This window comes from Hemicordylus capensis, chromosome 2, assembly GCF_027244095.1.
Source record: "Hemicordylus capensis ecotype Gifberg chromosome 2, rHemCap1.1.pri, whole genome shotgun sequence".
NCBI lineage: Eukaryota > Metazoa > Chordata > Lepidosauria > Squamata > Cordylidae > Hemicordylus > Hemicordylus capensis.
The window spans coordinates 11,364,761-11,388,534 of record NC_069658.1 but is presented as its reverse complement, the minus strand read 5'-3'; the positions used below and the strand labels follow the sequence as shown (position 1 = coordinate 11,388,534).

At 48.3% G+C, this 23,774-nt stretch overlaps 1 protein-coding gene across 1 annotated transcript in view; it reads right to left on the bottom strand.

The window, feature by feature from the left end:
- Positions 1 to 23,774, bottom strand: part of SLC14A1 (solute carrier family 14 member 1 (Kidd blood group)) — a 39,489-nt gene that overhangs the window by 5,401 nt on the left and 10,314 nt on the right. The window contains exons 3-8 of the mRNA XM_053297798.1: positions 18,885 to 19,074; positions 15,578 to 15,706; positions 12,329 to 12,521; positions 5,141 to 5,288; positions 2,082 to 2,216; positions 125 to 174 (exon numbers count right to left, since the gene is read on the bottom strand). Coding sequence (XP_053153773.1) covers positions 125 to 174; positions 2,082 to 2,216; positions 5,141 to 5,288; positions 12,329 to 12,521; positions 15,578 to 15,706; positions 18,885 to 19,074 — 845 coding nt within the window. The remainder of the gene's footprint in view (positions 1 to 124; positions 175 to 2,081; positions 2,217 to 5,140; positions 5,289 to 12,328; positions 12,522 to 15,577; positions 15,707 to 18,884; positions 19,075 to 23,774) is intronic.

Genomic DNA, 23,774 nt, shown 5'->3' with positions numbered 1-23,774 from the left:
GTGCTCTTAAAGGGATGGCAACATAGCAAAGAAAACATGATTACTTGTTCAATGCACACACACACCCACACCCACACACACACACACACACACACACTCCATATTTAAAGTCAGTGAAACTTACCACAGAAAATATATTGGCCAGTGCTTCTCCCACATAGGCAGTAGACAGAGCTGTGAAAAGATGAAGGACAATTAAATTAGATTGTTATATACTGTGACAGATTCTCAAATGGGGTAAAACAGTAGGTGAGCGGGCAGGTTGGTGAAGAGACCACTCCTTTGGGGGGGGGTATTATTATTTATTATTATTGAAAATGTTTAAACTCTGCCCTTCCAGTGACTACTGCTTGGGGCATAAGAACACAAGAACAGCCCTGCTGGATCAGGCCCAAGGCCCATCTAGTCCAGCATCCTGCTTCACACAGTGGCCCACCAGATGCCACGGGAAGCCCACAGGCAGCAGTGGAGGGCATGCCCTCTCTCCTGCGGTTACTCCCCTGCAACTGGTACTCAGAGGCATCCTGCCTCTGAGGCTGGAGGTGGCCTGTAGCCCTCCAACTAGTAGCCGTTGATAGACCTCTCCTCCATGAAGTTATCCAAACCCCTCTTAAAGCCATCCAGGTTGTTGGCTGTCACCACATCCTATGGCAGAGAATTCCACAAGTTGATTATGCGTTGTGTGAAGAAGTACCTCCGTTTGCTGGTCCTAAATTTCCTGGCAATCAATTTCATGGGATGACCCCTGGTTCTAGTGTTATGTGAGAGGGAGAAGAATTTCTCTCTATCCATTTTCTCCACACCATGCATGATTTTATAGACCTCTATCATGTCTCCCCGCAGTTGTCTTTTTTCTAAACTTAATAGCCCCAGGTGTTGTAGCCTAGCCTCATAAGGAAGGTGCTCTAGGCCCCTGATCATCTTGGTTGCCCTCTTCTGCACCTTTTCCAGTTCTACAATGTCCTTTTTGAGATGTGGTGACTAGAACTGTATGCAGTACTCCCTGTGTGGCCGCACCATCGTTTTGTATAAGGGCATTATAATATTAGCAGTTTTATTTTCAGTCCCCTTCCTAATGATTCCTAGCATGGAATTGGCCTTTTTCACAGCTGCCGCACACTGAGTCGACATTTTCAACGAGCTTACAAGCTTAATAAAATACATACAATATAGCCCTTCCCAGTGTTTTCCTCCCAGAGCTCTTAAGAGAGGGTTCTCTCTGCCTTAAAGTCCCTCCCCGCCAGCACTGAGAAAAGCACAGTAATGTGCCGAGGTCAGCTCAGTGGGGAATGGCTTTCACATTGAAGGTTTTTTGTCAAAGTGACTCCTGCTTGAAAAACAGTGGAGATATACTGACCAGGAGCCACCATTGAGCAGTAGGGTTCAAAGAAAAGGGCTGTGCAAGACACCCCGTGCTCATGACAGCACACGCATGGAAGGCCCACCCCCGTCCTCTGGAGCTCATTTCCAGCCAGCATTTGCTGTCTATCTGCATTATCCAGCGAGGGAGAGAAAGGGAAATAATGCAGGCAGGCATCAAACTCTGGCTGGAAATAAGTTACGGAGAGCTCACACAGGTTCCTCGGAGCCCTAGATATGCTCCATTTGCATGTGACATCATGTGCATGGTGGGGCTGTGGCGGAGGGGCGAAACAGGGGTGGCCATTCCACTGGATCTGCCACTGTCACTGACGTAATGCATGAATAGCCCCATTAATGAGAAAAACCGGGAGAACGAGAACTCTTGAGTAACGGAAGGCTGTGAGCATCTTGTGGGTGTGGGGTCTATTCCTGGGCAGCTGAATGTGGATTAGCAAATCTGCTGCCTTGCAGAAGTGCAGAAGCTGCCTCCGTCCACCTGATACCTACTTGTCAGGTAAAGCAAATGTAAAAATGCTGTCCGTCTCCAGTGCTCTCTCCTCCAAAGGAAACAAAACCTAGGTAGAGATGATCCTGGAATTTCTTGCAGCTTGGGGAAATGTGGAGCATCCAACCGGAGGTGGCTGCATCTGCCCAAGCTCTTCGATCAAGGCCGTGGCATCCAAAGCATTTGAGATGTGGCAGTGAAACTGAGTACCTACCACAAGCAATGGCCAACAGAAAGGTCTGCCAGGTGAGGGCGTAGAACATGCCTCCTATTGCGATGCAGGAGAGGCAGCTGTTGTAATTCCACAAGCCATCGTAAATTTTGTTAAAAGGAGATGCCATGCTCAGGGCTGCAAAGATGACAGACAGGAAGACACATCATTGCTGGGTTAAGGGGAACGAGTGCTTGATAACAATAATGAGATAGCAGTGGAAAAGATGACCTGCTGCATGGACCTCCTCCAACTGCAGGATTCTAAGTGGATATGTGCGGGGGGCGAGGATTTTCAAGGTTATGGGCCCTTCATCTTGCTATTAGGCAAGTACTTCTCTCCCATTCAACCATAACCTTCCAGGTCTCCAGCCCTTAGCACAACCTGAACCCAGGACAAAAAGGATGCTAGGGAGAGACTTCAGCCAGTGCACCCCCACTCAGCTCTGGTCAAGGGTGATGAGGATTGCAGGGAGACCACCAACACCGACATGGAAAGATTTCCACAATTAAGAGGCTGGAGGAGCTCAGGGGATAAGCACCCAGACCACGCTCACTTGCTGGACTGAGCAACTGGAGTTTCTGCTCTGGCAACATTTTCTGCTGCCCAAAGTCTGCCCGCTAACTTGCCCGGTCCTTGACAGGAGATTGGGACAGTCCTCAAGGACCAGGCTCTCTAGGAGACCCAGCATTTCCTGGGTCCTGTAACATGCAAAAGAGGCAAGTTGACCATCCCCCTTTCCTACAAACTAGGCAGTTGCCTCTGGTGACAGATTACTGGGGAGCCAACAGAGCAGAAAGATGTCCCCACCATCACCATGGGAGCAGCTCTTCAGGACCAGTTTGACTCATGCAAGCTTTGCAAGGAGGAACGGACTCTCCTCACATTCCTTGCAAAGCTTGGAAGAAGCACAAGAATAAAAAAGGAGGCTCTGGTAATCTCTCCCCCGCCCCCACTCAAGCCTCTCACAAGGCTTGGTTGAAATCTAAAGTGGAAAAGCAGAGAAGGCAAAGCATCTGGACTACAACTCCCATCATCCCTGGCCACAATGGCCAAAGGGAACTCAAATTTGAAAAGCCCTGACTTAGCCTGTTGCTTAAATGACAAACGCATGGGTGTCATCCAAGTCTGACTGGGGAGGTACAACAGGAGCTCCACCACTGAAAAGGGGTCCTCCCCTCCCCGGTCACCACTTGCCTCACCTCTGACCTCGGGCATAGATCTTAAATTCTGGACAGGTTCATAATGGAGAAGACAATCTTGCAAGTAAGAAGCCCCTGCTTGGTCAGAATCCACTAAGTCCAGTATCCCGTTTCCCACAGTAGGGCCAACAATATGCCTCTTGGACAGGGCTAGGCAAACTTGTCCCTCCTGATGTTATTGAACTACAACTCCCATTACCGGATGATGAGAGCAACCATTCATTAACTTCTGGAGGGCTGAGTTTGCCCAGCTCTGCTCTAGGAAGTCCATAAGAAGGGCATGAAGCCAACAGCCTTAGCTGCTTCCAAGGAACTATTGTGCAGAGGCATACTGCCTCTGAAATTGGAGGTTCCACATAGCCACCATAACAAATAGCTGGTGATAGACTTATCTTCTATGACCTTGTCTGACGCCCTTTTAAAGTCCGCTCTGCTAGTGGCCCTCACCACTTCGGGTACCCAGATCCCCAGGGGGCGTATCTAGCATAGGGCAGGCAGGGCACGTGTCCCGGGTGCCACTTGAAGGGGGGTGCCATTTTTTAAAATTAATTTTTTTAAATGGCTGCCAAAACCAAAATGGCCACCATGCATGCTCAAATGGCCTCTGTGAGGCCCTAGGCCATGCTAGGTCTTGCAGAGGCCATTTGAGCATGCATGGTGGCCATTTTGTTTTCAGCGGACATTTAATTTTTTTTTAAAAAAATGGCCACCGCACATGCTCAAATGGTCCCTGCAAGGCCCTAGAGGCCAGTGGGGCGGGGGGAGGGGGAACCTTTACAGATATCCCCCCATGGCCTTTATGAAGCCCCCTGAAGGGGCTACAGGTAAAAAAAATTAAAAATGTAATATAATATGTCACTGTACACATATTCAGTTTGGCACTATGTACAGAGAATCAGGGCTTGTGAATACTGAGCTGAAGCTCATGAGCGAGGATTGTATTCATTTGCTCTTACTTTGCTTCTTGTGATAAGTGAGTTAAATGTGATGTCTTAATAATATGGCTATTAATGGTGAGTTTGTCTTTGAATCAGTGTGAAATCCTTAGTATTAAGGCCCACTGGGAGTTTTTTGCTCTCTTTCTCTCATTTTAACTGTCTTTCTGAAATACTAGAATATATTCCAAGCAGTGACAGTTTACTCTGCATATCCTTTAATTATTTTCAGAGTATCTGGGAAAAGTCAAATTCTCCATTTATTTTTAAAACTCATGTAATAGTGATGCTACAATGCATAGCAGAGAATGAGACAGGCACTTCTGTTTAGTTTTCCAAGTACACCTCCACATAGTATTTGGGTATTTCATGAGCCCCAGCATACTGAAATTTGTAGTTTTCCAGCATTTTTTGGTCTATGTCCACTGCTAAATATTTTTTGAAAGATTAAAAGATTAACGAGCTAGACTTGTATTTTTGAGCTGATATTATGGTAAAGTTATCTGAAATATGGGAGTGGGATGTTTGGACAGGGGGCACAATTTCAGTGCTTGCCCTAGGCGCTATTTTCCCTAGCTACGCCTCTGCAGATCCCAAGACGTTTAAGGCTTTAAAGATCAAAACCAATGCCTTGAATTGTGCCTGGAAAGAGCCATTGAAACTCTTTCAACACAGGAGGAATGTGATCAAACTTGCATTTCCCAGTTAAAAATTCAGCTGCTTTGTTCTGCACCAGAAGAAGTTTCTGAACAGCTTTCAAGGGCAACCCTGCATAGAACACAATGGCTGGTTGGCAACTTTATTGAATCAGGACATTGCAACAGTGATTCCAGTTCCTCAGGGGCACGACACTGTGGAGTACTTAGCATGATGGTTTAAGCAACACACACACACCCATTCACAATGCAGGGAGCATCTCTCGTACCTGCCGGCACCCCCACTGCTGAGCCAATCACAGCATGAATGCAGATAAGAGGGGAGGAAAGGAACAGGGCCACCATGATGATGCCTCCGGTCCAAGGGTTGTCACAGCCATACACCTGCCCGACTCCTACTGGGATAGACTGCAAAAGCTGTGGAACAAGTATTGAAAGGAAACATTTTAAAGGTGTAGATTATGGGCTCCTGCACGGAGGCCCAGAGAACAATTTGATCTATCTATCTATCTATCTATCTATCTATCTATCTATCTATCTATCTATCTATCTATCTATCCATCCATCCATCCATCCAACCATCCATCCATCCATCCCAACTGGCTGGAATCCTGTCTCCAACCATTCCCAGATCGAAATGCATTGGGCCATTTATAGCAGCACAGGGTATGAATAACATATGCTCTTTCTGATGTCTGTTCTGAGCCTTCAGTAGCTAAAGGTCTGGGTGCTCTGTGCTTTCGGGTTATAGGAGAGGGAATGGGCCACCCAGCTCTGCTTGCACAAGGCAAACCTCAAGGGTCAGGTCAGAACCAAAGAGCTATTGCAGTGCTGGGGGGCATCTGTCCACCCTGTTGGTGCCTCAAAAATCTGCCCCCTGAGGTGGCTGCCTTGCTTTGCTTCACCTCGCCTCATGGAAGGCCCACCCCTGAATACAGCGCACCCAGCTCAGCCGCGGTACAATCTGCAAGGTGGAGGTGAGGGGTGCCTGAAGCACACAAGGGCTGGCTCTGTTCCAGGAAGGCATGAACGAGGCTTTTGTAAGGCCAACTCTTAACCCGAGTGAGGTATGCATCCTTCCATGCTTCTAAACAAGTAACCAGTGTCAGGCCGCTAACGTTATGAAAAGGAACGGTGACCACTGAAACAAAAGCCTACTTTTTAATTAAATTAAATGCTCCATGCATGAGTCTGTTTTGGCTTGACAGCAGAAAACTCATTACTGCCTTGGCCGAGTCATTGGGGAACATTCTCAACGAAGCATGCCTTTGCTTTTGAAGTCTCTTGCGGAGATAAGAATTTTTTTGAAAAATGCAATAAACCTCATAATCTCACATAAATACCTCCCCTACGAAAGCTGGAGATCACGGGCCTTAATTCCAAAACCTGCATAGGGCTGAAATCTCAGACTGTAATTTTCCACCAAGCTTGAAGGGCACCGCGCCGCTCATGTCAACAGTGGGTTGCCTTTTTCTACAAGAGCTCAGCTCTGAAATGTACATTCCTCACACGTCTCACATACTCCACTCCTGCTCAATGAGAAAGAGAGTGAAGGGCCAAGAAGGGGGCCAATCACGCGATGCATGGATCTGGAAGTCAGCATGGAGCAGGTGTTGGGTGATAGGACATGAGGGACTCCTTCTCCACTCTGCACTATTTGGCTGAAAATCCTCCCCGCCCCGTAGAGGTCTTAATGACTGATAAAGAGGTTATTCTCATGATCGGCTAAAATGAAGCCTAGCCCACATTTTAGCCGATTGTGAGAAGCACCGGGATCACAGGTGAGCCTGGTTGCCACAAAGTGGGTAACCTGCTTGCAAAGCCCTCCCCTAAGCTCAGGTTAGTGGAGCGAGTGCTCCGCTAACCTGGGCTCTGAGATCGTGTGTTGCCGCAGTGCGGCTCTGTGCCGTGGCAACTCATGAAGAGACCCCTGACTGGGAGGCTAAAAAGCAGCCTCCCAGCTCGGGGTAGGGATGTGCACGGTCCGGAGAAGTCCGGACCGGCACCGAAGGGGGGCCTTGTTTTTAGGGCGGGGAGGGCTTGCTTAGCCCTCCCGCCTCCTTGCCCCCGCCAGCGCCCGTATTGTACTGTATAGGGGCGCTGGAAACCAGCCGCCCCCCCGCCGCCGCGGCGAAATAACCTCTAAAACCATCCAGCCCTCCCTCCCTCCCAGCGATCGGAGGCCCGGTCTACCCAGCGATCGGAGGCCCGGTCTACCCGGCCCTTTCCCGCCGGGTAGACCGGGCCTCCGGAGAACGGCGTGGTTTGCGGCGCGCGCATGCGCGCGCATGCGCAAGCCACCATTCTGCTGGAGGCCTTCCAAGCGAGAGGAGCTCTGTGCCGGAGCTCCTCTCACTTTTTATCCAGCGACCGGTGAGCGACTGGGTGAGTGGGTGGGTGGGTGGGCGGGCAGCTAGCTGGGAGGGAGGGAGGGCTGGATGGTTTTAGAGGTTATTTCGCCGCGGTGGCAGGGGGGGGGCGGCTGGTTTCCAGCGCCCCTATACAGTACAATACGGGCGCTGGCGGGGGCAAGGAGGCGGGAGGGCTAAGCAAGCCCTCCCCGCCCTTAAAGACATACCCCCCACCCGGACCCGAACCAGGCAGGGCCGGACCGGTCCGGCAGTTCGGCCATTCTTTGGAATGGCTGCCGGACCGGTTCGGACACACCACTAGCTCGGGGGTCTCTCCAGCATGCTCTGTGCACTCGCGCAGAGCATGCTGGAACTTCTGGGGCCACACAGCCCCCAAACTCCCAAGCTCCCGCTGGCTCCATAATGGAGCCAGCAGTTGTGTGGGCGGCTGATCCGGCTGCCCAGGGCAGACTGGATGATCATCTGCAGGGAGAGCAGGCTAACCTGGACTAACTGGGGCTAGCCCCGTTATGGTGGGTCTCACCGATCGAGAGATCTGCCTCAAAGTCTTTCTTGCACACTCTTTCCTCTCTCCATGCAGCAACATGCTTCCTGGGTGGTTTCCAGGTAGCGAGCCTTACAACGCAAAAAGTGGTATAAAACTGCAACGTTTTGTGTGCCAAATTCAAACCGCAGTTGAAATCCGTTGTAAGCTACAACGGGGAAATACAGCTATTTTTCTGCGATGCTTATGCAACGTTATAGGACTAGAATGCAGCAACAAAATCTGAAAGAAGGAATCACAAAGGTGACTGACATTTTGCTTACAGAGCAGGGAAAGTGCAGGCGGTGTGGAAGCACACTCAAGAGATACGTTGTGACACTGTGGTAGCGTGCAATCTGGAGAGCACCCTGGGGAGAGAATTTGTTCCTATCTCCCTTTTATAGATAATTCTTATATTTACATTTATACCCTGCTCTTCCTCCAAGGAGCTCAGAGCAGTGTACATGATTATGTTTTTATGTTTATCTGCACAAAACAACCCTAATCTCTCAGGTTAGGCTGAGTGATAAGTGACTGGCCCAGAATCACTCGGTGAATTTCTTGGTTGGGCATGGATTTGAACTTGGGTCTCCCTTGTCTTAGTCCAACACTCTAACTGCTACACCATGTTGGCTCTCTCAAGTGCTGGAAAAGACCCCAGGTTTGGTTGGATTTTTTAAAGGCAGCCACATCTTTTCACTGTTTACACTGTAAAGTTCTTGATGTGATCCTATTGATGTGCTTTGCATATCAGGCCAAAGGACTGGACTGTGACACTGGACTGTGGCACGAGCAAGTGTTTAAAGTAGCTTTGCTCCCCTCCTGGAAAATGCACATTTTTCTATCTTAGGGTGAGCTCTCAAAAAATCAGTTTTCAACAGAGTTCAGCTTGAACTGTGGAAATCCGGGGTATGGTGGGCAATTATTGGCTAGTGTCTATGACCTCACACCTCTTCATCCCAATCTCCAGAGCAGTTTTGCAACAAAATGTTGCTGACGTTTTGGGAGGTAAGGTAACGGCTGAACATACAGATGTATATACATATGTGAAGCTTTAAAATATTTAATGTATATTAATTAAATGTCAGTCCACCTGAAGCATGAGGGGAGGGGGAAGACTGAGGGAAGATATGTGTGTACATTTTCTAGGCAGGTTTTAAAGTTAGGCTCACATTGCTGGTAAAAATTCCACTGTGAGAGTGTCCTAAGAATGATACATTTATCATGAAACTGGCAACAAGTCATTGTTATACCCATTTATCAGATGGATAACAGAGGCTAAGAGAGAAAAACGGCTTTGCCTAACACACTCACTGGATCCGTGACCTAGACTGAAGTGAGACACATGCCTTCATGTGATCGAAGGAGGCACAACGGAATTCTTTGCATGCTGGCTTGTTTATTTGCCCCCATGTAATGAGAGACCAAAGTCCCCAAACTCCAGAATTCTTTTAGAGGCTGAAGAGATCATATGGGTGTCATAACGTGCCAGTTAGGCCCAATTATGTAGTTACAGATGTTGACAGTTCTGAATGCATCCAAGAGTCAATTGCCATAATAAAATGGTAGGCGCAGTCCGGAGAGGCAACCTTCCCAACACTTTCCAACTCTGTGGCATATGATGGCTCTAGTGCTGTCACAAAAGCAATCCTTTTGTGGGTCAGAGTGCAGTCAAGCCCAGCTAAACTGAAGCCGGTCTTGCTGCTACTGTATTTCCTGTTGGCTTCAGTCAAGTACAGAGAGACGGAATGGCTCCGTCCGCACATGCTGACCAGAAGCAGCAGGTCACACGAGACACTAATCAGGCACCCTATGGATGGAGGTTCTCCTGCGGCTTGTAAGAATGTTGGGGAAGAGGGAGATCTTTCTGCCTAGCTGAATGCTCACTGCTCTCTGAGCCTGATCCCAGATCCACACGACATCCTCGGCACCTTAGACTGAAGGTAGGAGGTCAAAGACACCCAGGTCCTCCTCCTTCCAGACCGTGGTCCTTCACTTTTGCTCCTCTCCAGTAGCCCAGTCCACGGGTTTTGCCTCCCTCCTTGGTGGTGCTGTTCCATTTCCTTCTAAATATGTCTATGCAACCCTGACAGTCTCGCAAGAAAGTCAGCCACACCCATGAGTCTACTCCCATCTCACATGGGACCTGATGCCACCTGATGCTCCTCCTGGAAATGGCTTCCTTCATTTCCCTGGCTGCGTGCCCACATTTTGGTGCTGCCACTGCTGCTTGCAATGGGCACAGGTTCATAAGCAAGACTTTCCAAAGCTGCAGCCACTGTGAGGGCAGAGGGGAAATCTTAATACATAAGGAGGTCATTCACACAATCGAAAACTGTGTTCTACCCAAGTTTGGGAGCTGTGTGTACTCCCAATTTTTGATTGTGTGGAAGCAAAGTTAGAGGAAAACCTGGGTAGAAGTGATTGTGTGGAAGCAAGGTAGGAGAAAAAGCTACCCAAGTTTTCCTCTAACCTTGCTTCCACACAATCAAAAATTGGGAGTACACACAGTTCCCAAACCTGGGTAGAACACAGTTTTCGATTGTGTGAATGACCTCATACCCTTATTAGCATAGTGTGTGAACTGTGACTATGATTCGTTGCATCGTTTTTCTGGGCCATTACTACGAGAAAAAGTGGCCAGGCCCTTCAGTTACAGGGCGAGGCCATTTCTGCTCTATGCCCTGTCCTCCCCAGTAATGCACAAGGGAAATGATGCAATTCCATGATGTTGCTTCATTTCCTGGTGCATTATAGGGTGAGACCAGGAAAGGTAGCAGTTTGAAACATCACCACTGCAACTGCCCAGAAGTTGGACGATTTCTTCAGGGAAGCCAGATCTTCATAAAACGGCAAACCCCACAATGAGATTAGATACAATGTCAATACGATCCAGTATTGTATCATTGATATCTACTAGAGGGGTTCTCAAACTTGGATCCCCAGATGTTGGACTACAACGCCCATCAGTCCCAGCCACAATGGCCAAAGGCCATCCAAAATGATGATGGTTGTCATCAGTTTGAGAACTGCGGATCTACTGACAGTGGATACATTTTTCTTTGGACTTGTTTCACATGTAAAATGCTCCCGAAGGGCTTGCATCGCCTCAGACTGGATTATCAGTCTGATGCAATGCACAGCCCTAATAGTTATCAATGCTTCCCCGCCCCCCCTGCAGATGAATGCATTAGTCATGTCTACCATTCTGTAAAATACAAATACGAATATACAAATACAAAAAAGCAATACTATGAAAATATCATGATCACTATAAATATTTGAAAAGATGGTTCCTTGTCCCAGAGGACTCCACAGTCGGTGTCTCTTGTTAGACACAATGGAGACACCATAAGACAGTCACTGGGGAGACACTAGTCTGATTCAGACATTATGCTGTACGAGTGTACAGATGTCTGTGTAGTTGTTTGTGTGAATGACTGTACCTGCAGGCGCCCTTCTCCTTTGTTACATACAGCACTGCTTTATAAAGAGTCAGACCCTTGCTCCATCTATTATTTATTTATTTATTTATTTATTTATTTATTTTATTTGATTTGATTTCGATACCACCCTTCCAAAAATGGCTCAGGGTGGTTTACACAGAGAAATAATAAATAAATTAGATGGATCTAGGTTGGTATTGCCAACTCTGACGGGCAGCAACCCCCCAAGGTTTCAAATGGGTCTTTCCTAGCCCTACCTGGAGATGTCGGGGTGAACCTGGGACCTCCTCCATGCAAAACTAGATGTTTCCCCACTGAGCTATGGTCCCTCCTCCCTGCCCCCTGCTTCGTTTCTTGTGTGCAGATTCCCTCCTCTATCTCCTGGTTTTGTCTAGACATAAGCCCAATTCAGACATTATGCTATACGAGTGTACAGATGTCTATACACTTGTACATGTGTTTGTGTGAATGACTGTACCTGTGTTCATTTAAAAAAAAATGGATATAGGCCCTTCAAATGCATGGTACAGATAGGAATTGTCCTTCTGTTCCTGGGCTCAGAGTAACGTGTATGTCTGCAATGGTGTGCAGATCTGTACCTGTGTGCATTTTACACTCATTGTACGAGTGTTGAACATAACGTGTGAATGGACCTACTATGCTGGGTTGAATAGGGGCAGTTCCTCTCTCACTGCTAAATATAAGAAAGCCACTCTCCCTGGTTCTAAGGTGCTTTGTATCTCATTGTCCCACATTATCCTTGTGGGACTCCACACTTCAGCTCTCGCTTAGCAGAACAACAGTCTCCAAGTGACACCATCTGGAATTTGCCAGAGAGGTAGGAGTGGAACCACTGTAAAACAGTGCCACCCAATCCCACCTCCCTCAGACGGTCCAGAAGGATACCATGGTTGATGGTATTGAAAGTCACAGAGAGATCCAAAAGGATCAGCCGAGTCACACTCCCTCTGTCGATAGCCAGTTGGAGAGCATCCATCAGGCCGACCAAAGCAGTTTCCCCCTAGAGAGGTACATATCAGGCTGTATAGAAATATGATAATTAATTAATTACAAAGGCCCACAGCTGAAGAATGCAACTGTTCAAAATGGTCTTACCAAAGGCACCTGGAGTTCTGACCAAGTGATGTTGGGCACTGAAGTTCTAGGCTGAATCAGCGTTGTGGGGAAGAAATGGCTGTGATGGCCGTTTGCAGCTACGAAGAGAGTCAGTGCAAAGTTGAAGGGCAGGGTGAATACGGGCAGGTCCCACTTGCTGAAGAGTGACCCTAAGGCACTTGTGAAAAGAGGACTGGAAAAGAAGCATGAAAAATCATTGCTAAAGAAGTGAAGAATCATGACGTGTGATAATTCCATCCTACCGTGTGCTGGTTAGACCTCATCTGGAATCCTGTGTCTGGTTCTGGGCACCAGCAGGCATACCGTGCAATGATATGTGCGTCTGTAAGAGTGCAGTTGTGCTAAATGCAAGAATTGTGCAAATGCAGTCGCACAATCAATTTCCAATGGCCACTGATTGCACCACTGTGTTTGGGCAATTCTTGTATTCATTACAAATGCCCTCTTGTGCAACTGGAAGAAAGTATGTCAGCCATCACTGACAAACTGGAAGGGATTCAGAAGACACCAAAGATGGCGAAGGAGGTGGAAACCAAGTCCAATGAAGAACAGTTGAGAAAGCTGTTAGCCACTGTTAGCACTGTTAGCCCGAGAAGAGAGTAAGCGAGGGGGTGAGGGCTGGGATATGATCACCATCCTCAAATATCTGAAGAGCTGTCACATAGAAAAAGGAATGGAGTTGTTCACTGTTGTGTTGGTGAGCAGGACTGGGATCAATGGATTAAAATTATGAGGAAGCAGATTTAAGCTATACTCTATGGATAATTACCTAACTGTAAAGCAGTGGAACTGCCTGCCTCATGAAATGGTAGGCTCTCCTTTGTTTGAGGTTTTCAAACAGAGGACAAATAGCCATTTTTCAGGGATGCTGTAGCAGTTTCCTATACTGAGCAGGGGGTTGAACTAGGTCACAGACTGCAAATGTTGACCCATCAGCCCTGGTTATTGGCCGTCATTGTGGATGAACGCAGTCCAACAGCAGGGGCATAGCTAGGGGAGAGGGGGGCCCTTCTTCATCCCTCTCTCTGGTGCCCTCCCCTCAGAGTGAGGGAGATAATGAAGAAAATAGGGAAGCTATTCCCATGATCAGTAGAAAGCAGCCTTGCCTGCTTTCTACCGATCGTGGGAACCACCGGGCTTGTGGGCAAGCCCAGTGGTTCCAAGGTGGCTAGCCCACCTAATTCCCTTAAATGAGGTTTAAGTGAGCGCTCTGTTAACCTCATTTTTTTTGCTAAACTGCCCCGCTTTCCTGTTATCTGAAAACGGATATCAATTTGTAGTGTGGATACACCATTTTAATTTTATCCAGCCAGGCTGCTGTCCTTGGTCATGTCCCCTGGATCGAGAGCTAGCTTGGCATAGTGGTTTGAGTGTCAGACTAGAAGCAGGGGTTCAGATCTCCACTCCTTGGGTGACCTTGAGTTAGCCACCCTTTCTCAGCATAACCTACCTCTCTGGGGTGTTGTAAGGAGAAAATGGAGGTAGGGAGATTCTTGATGTCACCCTCAGCTCTATGGAAGGAGGACAGGATAGAAATGTAACTAACTAGATTTCAGGCAAAAGGAATAACCCTAAATGTTCCTCCAGTCTCCTTAAAAAAATATATTATTCTGCAACTTCTCTGGTCAACTGTGTTCCATGGCCCAGTGGTTCCATTTTCTTTCTTAAATGGTGGGCAATACACCAAATCAGAATGCATTTCTAACACAGAGGGGGAAAGGGGGCAGCCCCTTATGTGTCGAGTTGCTTGTGCACATAAAGAGCCCTTTCTCACGATCGCGTGAGAGGGCTTCAGGGCGGGTGGCAGGGAAGGCCGTGGAAGCTCGCCTTCCCCACAGACAATCCGGCTGCCGGGTCTGGTAGGGTCAGGCCACATGATCCCACATGCCCAGATGGCCCACTGCTTCCCCCGGCAGCACGGAGAGTGTGCAGTGCATTGTGGGGATTACCCCAGTGACAGGTGAGCGCCCGTCAGTGTTGGAGTATTGGCTGAAAGCAGCCAGTACTGCACACAATCAGGAAAATGGGGCTAAGGAAGCTCTTGCTCCCTTAACCTCAATGAAGAGGCTGGCTCCACAGGTGGGTTTGCTGCCTACTGCCGCTGGGATTGGGCACGATCCCAGAGGTTCTTGCGCACAGCCAAGCCCGGGCTAGGCTGCCTTAGCCTGGTCGTGGCTACGCGTGAGAAGAGCTTCAAAGTCTTGCTGAGCTTTGGAACATGTCACTGGATCATAGAATGTTGGAAGAAATCTTGGAGGTCTTCCTAAGGTGAGGAGAGCTGGTCTTGTGGTAGCAAGCATGACTTGTCCCGTTAGCTACAGCAGGGTCCACCCTGGTTGCATATGAATGGGAGGCTTGAAGTGTCAACATTGTAAAATATTCCCCGCAGGGGATGGAGCCACTCTAAGAAGTGCAGAAGGTCCCAAGTTCCCTCCCTGGCAGCTTCTCCAAGAGAGGGCTGAGAGAGATTCCTGCCTGCAACCTTGGAGAAGCCACTGCCAGTCTGTGAAGACAATACTGAGCTAGATAGACCAATGGTCTGACTCAGTATATGGCAATTTCCTATGTTCCTATGTCTAGCCCCCTGCTCAGGGGTGGTTCTTTCATGAGACAAGGTAAGACAGTCACCTCAGGCGGCAGATTATTTTGTGATAGCAGGGCAGCAAGATACACACACACACACACACACACACACACACACACACACACACACACACACCCCGCTGGTGCCACCAGAGCAGCTTCTTTGAAACTGATCTGACCCTTGCAAACTTTGCAAAGTGGTCCTCTCCTCACCCTCTTTGCAAAGCCTGCAAGAAGCATGCAGAGAGAAGCGGCTGCTGGCACCCTCCCCACCTTTCTGCCCTCTCACACCACTTTCAAAGCTTGCATGGGGCCATTTTTAATGGGGCCGGCCCCACAAGGTCATGAGGTGAGGCAGCATTTGGTGCCTCACCTCAGGTGACTCTGGGCCAGTCACATCTCTCTCAGCCTAACCTACCTCATAGGGTTGTTGTGAGGATAAACATAACCATGTCCACTGCTTTGGGCTCCTTGGAGGAAGACTGAGATATAAATGCAAAATAAAAACTAAAATAAATACATATTTTGCCCCCCACCCCCAACGCTGCTCCGTGGAGGAATCTGCTGCAGCATCCCTGAGAGAGGAAATGAAGTCCACGGCATAAAAAGCTTTCCCAGCCAGAGAATGCACCCCACCCGACTTACCATGTCATGGACATGAGAGCTACAGGAAGTAAAAGCCACCAGTAATAGCTGCCTTTGTCCGAAAAGACTGCCATGAGCATTCCCACCAGGACTCCGTTGTAGCCATACAGCCCAGCTCCAATGGCTGACCTGTGTGAGAAGTAAAAGGGAGTGGGAATGCTGGGTTTTGTTAACATTCATGTCAGGACTTGCCAGTCTCCAAATCCAGAATCAAAGGAGAGCTCTTTGAGGCCCTGTAGGAGATCAAAATCTCCATGCAGTTGCTGAAGCAGGAGCCTCTCCCTGATTTCCCCCAGCTTGGATATTTATTCCCAGAGAAACAGGAGAGCTGGTCTATCAATTGGGATCAGCTGGTAGGCCAACCCTCCGCTCCAGAAGTAGTGCATCAGCACGCCTCGGAGGACAGGTCTACCCAGGTAAATCTCTCCCCCAGGAGGGCTGATGCGCCAAGTCCAGAGTGGAGGGCTGGTCTATTAGCTGATCCCAATTGGTAGATCAGCTCTCCCTGGAAAAAAGTGCCATTTTGAGGCTTATTTCCCCAGCAAAACAGGCCTAAAAATGGTGTTCAAATCACCTGAATCGATTCTGGTTGAATTGGGGGTGATTCTACTCGACCCTGAATCAGGCCCTCTATTTTGAGGGTGATTCGATTTGGGGTCAAATCTGCGACTCACCCCCGATTCGAACCAAATCTGATTTGACAATGAATAGATTTGCACACCTCTACTTTTTATCAAAAGGTTCTCCAAGAATTATCCACTATGCATAAAATTTGCGTATGTTTATTGGTACAGCCATCTCTCGCCAACCGGTTCTGGCAAAACCTTACCGTTGTCATGTTCGCAGTTGGTGAGGCATTAAAGTCTATTGGAAACAGGGGGTTAGGGGATCCACAACCACAAAAAGACCTAAAAATAAAGGGGGGGAATACCCCTCTCAAAAATGCTAAAAAATATCACCAAAAATCCTGTAATATTGCCAAGAGTCACCAAGAAGAATGAGGAGATTGAACCTCTGGAAATTTTTTTAACCTCCCCAAGTCACTCAAAGGCATTTTAAATTGGCAAGGGACAGCAAGGCCAACAAGGGTCACCAAGAGGAATGAGCAGATCCAGCCTCTGAACCCCCCCAAATCGCGGAAGCCCTCCCAAATCACTAAAAAAAACCTCGCCAACTGTGGATACTCGAGTTGCAGTTGGCAAGACCTGTCACAATTTCCTATTCGCTACTCAAATTTCCTACTCAAAACCGCGGATGGTAAAACTGTGGTTGGCAAGGGATGACTGTATTCTATATGTATATTTTGAGGAAAATTGGATAATTTGAGAATAAATCCAGCTGACCACTGCAAAGCTGATGACCAGGTGAGCTGTATGTCTGCTCAGTCTGCTGTCTAAGGGCTGAGTTCTCTAAGGCCCTGGCTTCTTAACTGTAAATCCATCTCCTGGTTAGGTTTACCACACACTCTTTTCCCCTCCCCATAGGTCACCCAGCCTGCTCTCCCCAGCTGGGCCAGCCATGTCACCTCTTGGGTCAAGGCAAGGCAGCCAGCCAGCTCCCAAGCTTCTTTACATGCTGGCGCAGTAGTGCATGCACAGTCTTCCACTCGCTTGCTGTTCTCTACCACTACAAACATTTATAGACCACTTTTCAACAGACGGCTTCACAGTAGCTTTCAAAGAAAAATAAATAATAAGATGCTCCCCTCTCCCCAAAGGGCTCACCATCTAAAACGGAGTGCAGGGTAACACCAGCCTCAGTCACTGGAGGGATGCTGTGCTAGGGTTGGATAGGGCCAGTTGCTCACCCCATGATGAATAGAAGAGGTTCACCACTTTAAAAGGTGCCTTTTAAAAAGGCATTTCACAGCAAGGGAAACTGCTGTGTAAATGGTGCTACCACCACCGCCACCACATGTAGCAAGGGAGCAAGCGGCACCTGCCGGGCCCATTTCTCCATGCTCCTGCATCATGTGGCTCTGCAACCTGCCACTGAAGCAGAACCTCCCCTCTGGCTTCCCCACAGGGTGGAAGGTCAGTAGGAAGACCGAGGAAGAGAAGCTGCTCATGGGAGCAAAGTGTTCTGAGCGAACAAAAGGTCACTCTGCAGAACTTTGGACACCACACCAAATGTAAAAAAAGGTTGTTTGATCTCCAAAATAGTCTCTATTCCTCTTAATGGGAAAAAAAAAGTCATTTGGCCCCCCAAATAGCCACATGTCCTCTATAAAAGTCCCTAGTTGGCAACCCTACAGTAATAGCAAATGGAGAGAGATGCAATAATGCTGCTTGTGTCACCACTGCTTCTGAACAGCACTGGGGCTTCCTTCTCAGTTGACAGCAGCCCCCAGATGGAGCCTTATAACGCCATATGGCTGTACACAGTGTTGTTCCTTGGTGGGGGTGAGGCTTGGGGCAAAGGGGCCCGCCCCGTGAGTCTGACGTCAGCAGTGTCTGACGTCAGACGCAGCAGGGGGGATGGCCTCACTCTGAAACACCGGCACTCTGTTTCCCGCCGCTCACATTTCCCATTTCCCGCCATGTTACGTTTTCCCGCCGCACGCTCCATTTCAGAACAAATGCCAGCCAGCGCTGTGTATGGCCCCAGTGCGTGGCCCCATTTCAGAGCAAAGCCACGCCCCCTGAGTCAGGTGCAGGGGGTGTGGGGCTTGCTTTCCCCCCTCCCCCAGGCAAGTACACATGGTGGCGGTGGGCAGCCGCATTTGGAGGGGCCCTGGGCTACTACCCTGGTCGCCCCGCCCTCAGGTTGGTCCAGGCTGTACATCATGTCAGCCAATAAACGCCACCACCACCACCACTAATCATAATAATGGTGGCTGACATCTTGACATCCTGATATTTGGAGTCACAGCATGAAAACCACCTCCATAGTATTTAGTAATGCAGTAATGCTGTTGCATTGTGTGCTTGGGCACAAAGGGCAATTTTCACTGATTCTCCCTCCCCCTGGAAGTGCTTCCTGCAGCTCAGAAATAGGTCCCAGGTGGCTGCACAGCTCTCAGGGGCACATTCCTGCAAGTGAATACTCCTTTAAGGAGGGAGGGGAAAGCAGTGAAAATTGCTTGCCTATCCCTCCCCATGCTGCTGTGCCAAGCTGTGGAGGAAAGAAGATATGGAACTAGTTTCTAAGCTCTTTTTAAAAAAATCACTGCAAGGCTCTTTCCATTGTTGGAGCACAGTGGGGAATGTTGGAGAAGAAGAGGGAGAGGGATAAGAAGAAGGAGAAGGAGTTCAACAGCAGCCGAAATAGTCTGAGGTATTGGGGAACAATTCAAGGGGATACCTACCTGTCCTGGCTCAAGAGAAGAGCTGTTAATGTAGAGATAATGGCTCCTAAGCAGCAGGTGATGGTCAGCCATGGGCTCTGGACAAGGAATCCAACAAGCATGATCAGCCCACTGAGGGGGTTGCTTACAAACATCACTTGAGATACACCTCGCAGGACCCAGTCGATGAACTGGAAAACCAGGGGCTTATCTGAAAGATATCCCCATCATATTAAACAATGCGTAAATCAAGTAGGCTTCTGAACATATGAAAACATGTTCAGGGAGGAGAGCTGGTCTTGTGGCAGGGTGTATGATTTGACCACTTTGCTAAGCTGGGTCCACCTTGGTGTGCATTTGGATGGGTGACTACATGGATTCCCATTAGGGGATGGGGCCATAGCTCAATGAAAGAGCAGAGAAGGTCTTAGGTTCAATCCCTGGCATCAGCTCCAGACTCCAGAGAGGTCTGGGAGAGACTCCTGGCTGAAACCTTGGAGAGCCATTGCCAGTCAGTATAGACAAGACCAAGCTAGATGGACCAGTGGTCTGCCTTAGTATAAGGCACCTTCTTATGTTACCAGCAACATTCAGCCATGTGTCTCCTGTGAAGGGCATGTAGGAACCCTGCCCCCTGCATTGACACACTTCCTGGCCACACCCCCAGACATCCCAGCATTCCTCTGAACATGGTACCTCCATAAAACCATCATGAGCTGCCACTGAAACGTGATAGTTCCATGCGTCTCCATGAATCTTTGTAAATCCCCTTTTGAAGCCATCTAAGCTAATGGCTCTCACACTGGGCAGCAGCAAATTCCATTCATTAACTATGCATCGTGTCACAAAGTACTTTCTTTGGTCTGTTCATTATCTACTAGTACCAATTCATTTCAGTGTCATGCAAAAAGGCTGCTTCACAGATGACATTTTTGAAAGCTGGAATAAATGGATGCCAAGTATTGGGCAAATATTTGAATATTCAAGGAGTGTCAAGGGTGATCTTTTTGGGTGAACAAATTACTCTATCCGAGATCCTTCCTGTAGACTTCTGTTTCTCTTGCTGGAAAGTTTATAGCCTGGGACTGTTGTGTGTATCTCTAGCAACATCTGGCAAGACTCTTACGCCAACAAGGTTGTAAAATATGACATACGTGTTTGTAAAAATGTTTTGCAATTGGGAAGTTGATTGAGCAGCACAACAACCTCTGCTGGAGTTCATGCTGGAGATAAAAGTGACTTATTTATGTTGCTTACATCTCGTAAAGCAGATTGCGTGAGCATCTCCATGCCAGCTTATGCTGGGCTTGCAACACACCCTTCCATGTATTATAAGTCAAACCTGCCATGGGAATTAGGAATGATAAAGGAAGGGGGAGGCCTGGGAAGGGGGAGGCCATGGGGAAACGGAGGAATAATGCAAACCTAGAAATAATTATCCTAGGACATATTTAGAGGGTAAAATAAGGGCCAGCTCAAGGCCTACTTCAAGGGCTGGGAGTAGGGTTACCAGTCCTCCTGGATCATTTATCTACCATACATACCAAAATTGAAGATGACTCTGAATTTAAGATGACCCCTCCCCTTAAAAAGTAGACATTATATACAGGTTATATCTGCATTTGCTCAAAAGGAACAGGACTCTGAATTTAAGATGGTCTCCTGGTTTCTTCTAATATCAAAAAACCTGGAAAAAACCCTAGTCTTGGATTCGGATAAATATAGGCCACATTTGCACATAACACAAAACTAGATATCCCTTCACCTCCGGTTTTGCAAACCATACATCCAAATGCAGGCAACCACAGTTACAGCAAAAAATGGACTCGCGGTTTCCCTCCCCAAATGTCAGCTTTGGTTTTCTCTATATTTTGCGAGCTCAACCTGCAGTTTGGTGGTGCCAGTGTTATGTCCGAACGCTGGCACCGCTGTTAGCCTGCTCCCAAGCTGAAGTTGAGAGGGGAAGCTCCTCCCTCGCTCAGGCTGCTATTGGCAGCCATTGTAGAACTCCCTCCACTCTCAAGGTCTGGCAGACTGTCCTTTATGAAATAAGGAAGCCCACACAGCCAGTTCCCCCTCCTCTCTGCAGATGTACTGCAAAGATTGTGTTCTCCAGTACATCTGAATGTGGGTGGGAGAGTGGAGGGCGTTGGACACAGAACTGGTTCTGCATTAGGTCTGAAGGAGGCTATAGTATTTGTTTAAATTAGCATATTTATCTAACATCAAACATAAGTGTCTCATGATGGTTTATGATTGGTTAAAAACAATTATAAACAATAAAGGCAACCGTTTAAAACTCCACAGATTGACCTAGAGTAATGAGTTATCTGGAGTCATGAGCCTGCCTGGACTGAACTAGTTCCACTCAATTAAATAGGGCTTATTCCCAGGCAAGTGGGTAGAGGGCTGCAGCCTTTCCCTCTCCCACATCGGGAAAAATCCTGCCGACACCCATGTTGAGGTTCTCCAGGAATCGGCATCAATCTCCGGTTGACTGCTGCAAGAAATCCTGGAGATTGGACGACTGGATATTGTGGAAAAATTTGTGGATATTGTCTGCAGCCTTCAGGGACATATTTTTGGTGGCACAGAGGGCTTTTGGGGGAAGGGGAGATTTTGGGGGGAGGACATCATTTTTGAGGACATCAAAATAGTGCCCTCCCCAGTGCACCAGTATAGGTAGCTGGGAAGTACCATTAGCCCATTCCTCTTACTGCACCGGTCCTTCCTTGCTTGGTATGTCAGCTAGTGCCCCCATGTTTGCCTTTTAGGGATGCTTTGTTAATGTGTGTGTGTGTGCATGCGCACGTGCATGCGTGCATGCAAGCAGCGGTTGTCCCACACCTCCCTGCCCCTGAGGCAGGGTATCATATCCTCCTTCCTGCTGTGTATCTCCTTTTCTTGTTGATGCTGACAGTGGCCATAGCTGCTGCTTTACTAGACATGTGCTCAGAGATGCGCATGAACACCCGCCCGCTGACACCTGCAGAATGCCGCTTCCTCCTCCTCTTTCTGGCCCGGCATGCACCTCTCTACCTTCCTTGTGCCAGGCTACGAAGGAAATGGGGAAGGCAGTGGAAGAGGACACGATGCAAGGCAAAGAGAGTACAGCAGATGTTCCTCCTCTGCTTCCTCCCTTGTTTCATTACTAGCATGGCACAAGGGAGGAATGAGGGCTGCACGCTGGAAGAAGCAGGGCTAGGAGGAAGGGCTGTCTCAGAGCAGCTCTTGGCTGAGCAGTGATTGTACCACTGCTTGGCAAAGAGCTTTTAAAATGGTGGTGGGAGGCAGGCGAGGCAGTGAGGGGAGGCAGGGTGAATCTTAGCACCCCACTAGCAACCACCTCACCTCACCTCACCTCATCCAAGGGCGGCCCCTGTGTGCAAGCTGCTACAGTTGCCATTCTTCAGGGTTCAGCTCCCCACCCGCTAGAGTCTCCAGCTGTCAACCCCCCACCCCAGCTTAGCTCTCGGGCACGAGCATAGAAATGCATGCAGATGAACGCTAAGGAATCATGCTGTGCCCTGCCTGCCATTTGTGGCCATGGTGTGTTTGTTGAGAACAGTAGACTGTCCCTAGCAAGGAGGGAGAAAGTGTTGTCTGAGAGAGAGTTAGGGTATCCAACTGCTTTGAGCTTGCTGGAAACCCAGGATATACATATGTCCTGTATATCCAGTTGCACTGGCTGCCGATAGGTTTCCAGGCAAAATACAAAGTGCTGGTTATTACCTTTAAAGCCCTGAATGGCTTGAGTCCGGGCTACCTTAAAGAGCACCTTCTTCTGATCCCCATTGCACACTGAGGTCATCTGGAGAGATACGTTCTGGTGGCAACTCAGAACTGGGCCTTTTCTGTAGCTGCTCCTGGCCAATTTATTTATTTATTTATTTGATTGATTGATTGATTGATTGATTGATTGATTTATATACCGCCCTTCCAAAATGGCTCAGGGCGGTTTACAATTAAAACAAGCCACTAAAACAATAAAAACTAAAACAAATTAAAAACAATATAGCAATTAACAATATAAAAACATTTTAAAATAGGATTAAATAGTTTACAGTAATTAAAAGCCCCAAAATCGGGTTAAAATTTAAAAACCCTGGAAAGCCAGGCCAAACAAATACGTTTTAAGGGCTCTCCTGAAGGCTAACAGAGAATTCAAATTACGGATTTCCGCAGGGAGCGCATTCCACAGCCCTGGAACAGCTATAGAGAAGGCCCGCCTCTGAGTCGCTACCAGACGAGCTGGTGGTAACTGGAGGCGGACCTCCTCAGATGACCTTAATGTGCGGTGGGGATCACGCAGAAGAAGGCGCTCTCTAAGGTAACTCGGGCCTAAGCCGTTCAGGGCTTTAAAGGTAATCACCAGCACTTTGTATTTTGCCCGGAAACCTATCGGCAGCCAGTGCAATTGTTTCAAAATAGGTGTAATATGGTCTCTCCAGGTTACCCCAGAGACCAATCTGGCTGCTGCATTCTGAACTAATTGAAGTTTCCGAACTACGTACAAAGGCAGCCCCACGTAGAGCGCATTGCAATAGTCAAGCCGGGAGGTTACCAGCTGGTGCACCACTGTTTTGAGGTCATCCTCCTCAAGGAATGGACGCAACTGTCGAATCAGCCGAAGCTGATAGAAAGCACTCCTGGCCATGGCCTCCACCTGAGAAACCAGGGTGAGGCCTGGGTCCAGGAGTATTCCCAAGCTGTGCACCTGCTTCTTCTGGGGGAGTGTGACCCTATCCAGCACAGGGAGATCTAACTCACTCCTCAGATTCTGAGCCCCCACAATGAGCACCTCCGTCTTGCTTGGATTCAGCTTCAATTTGTTATCCCTTATCCAGCCCATTACTGCCTGTAGGCAGGCATTTAAAGAGTGAGTGCCATTTCCTGAAGATGAAAAGGAGA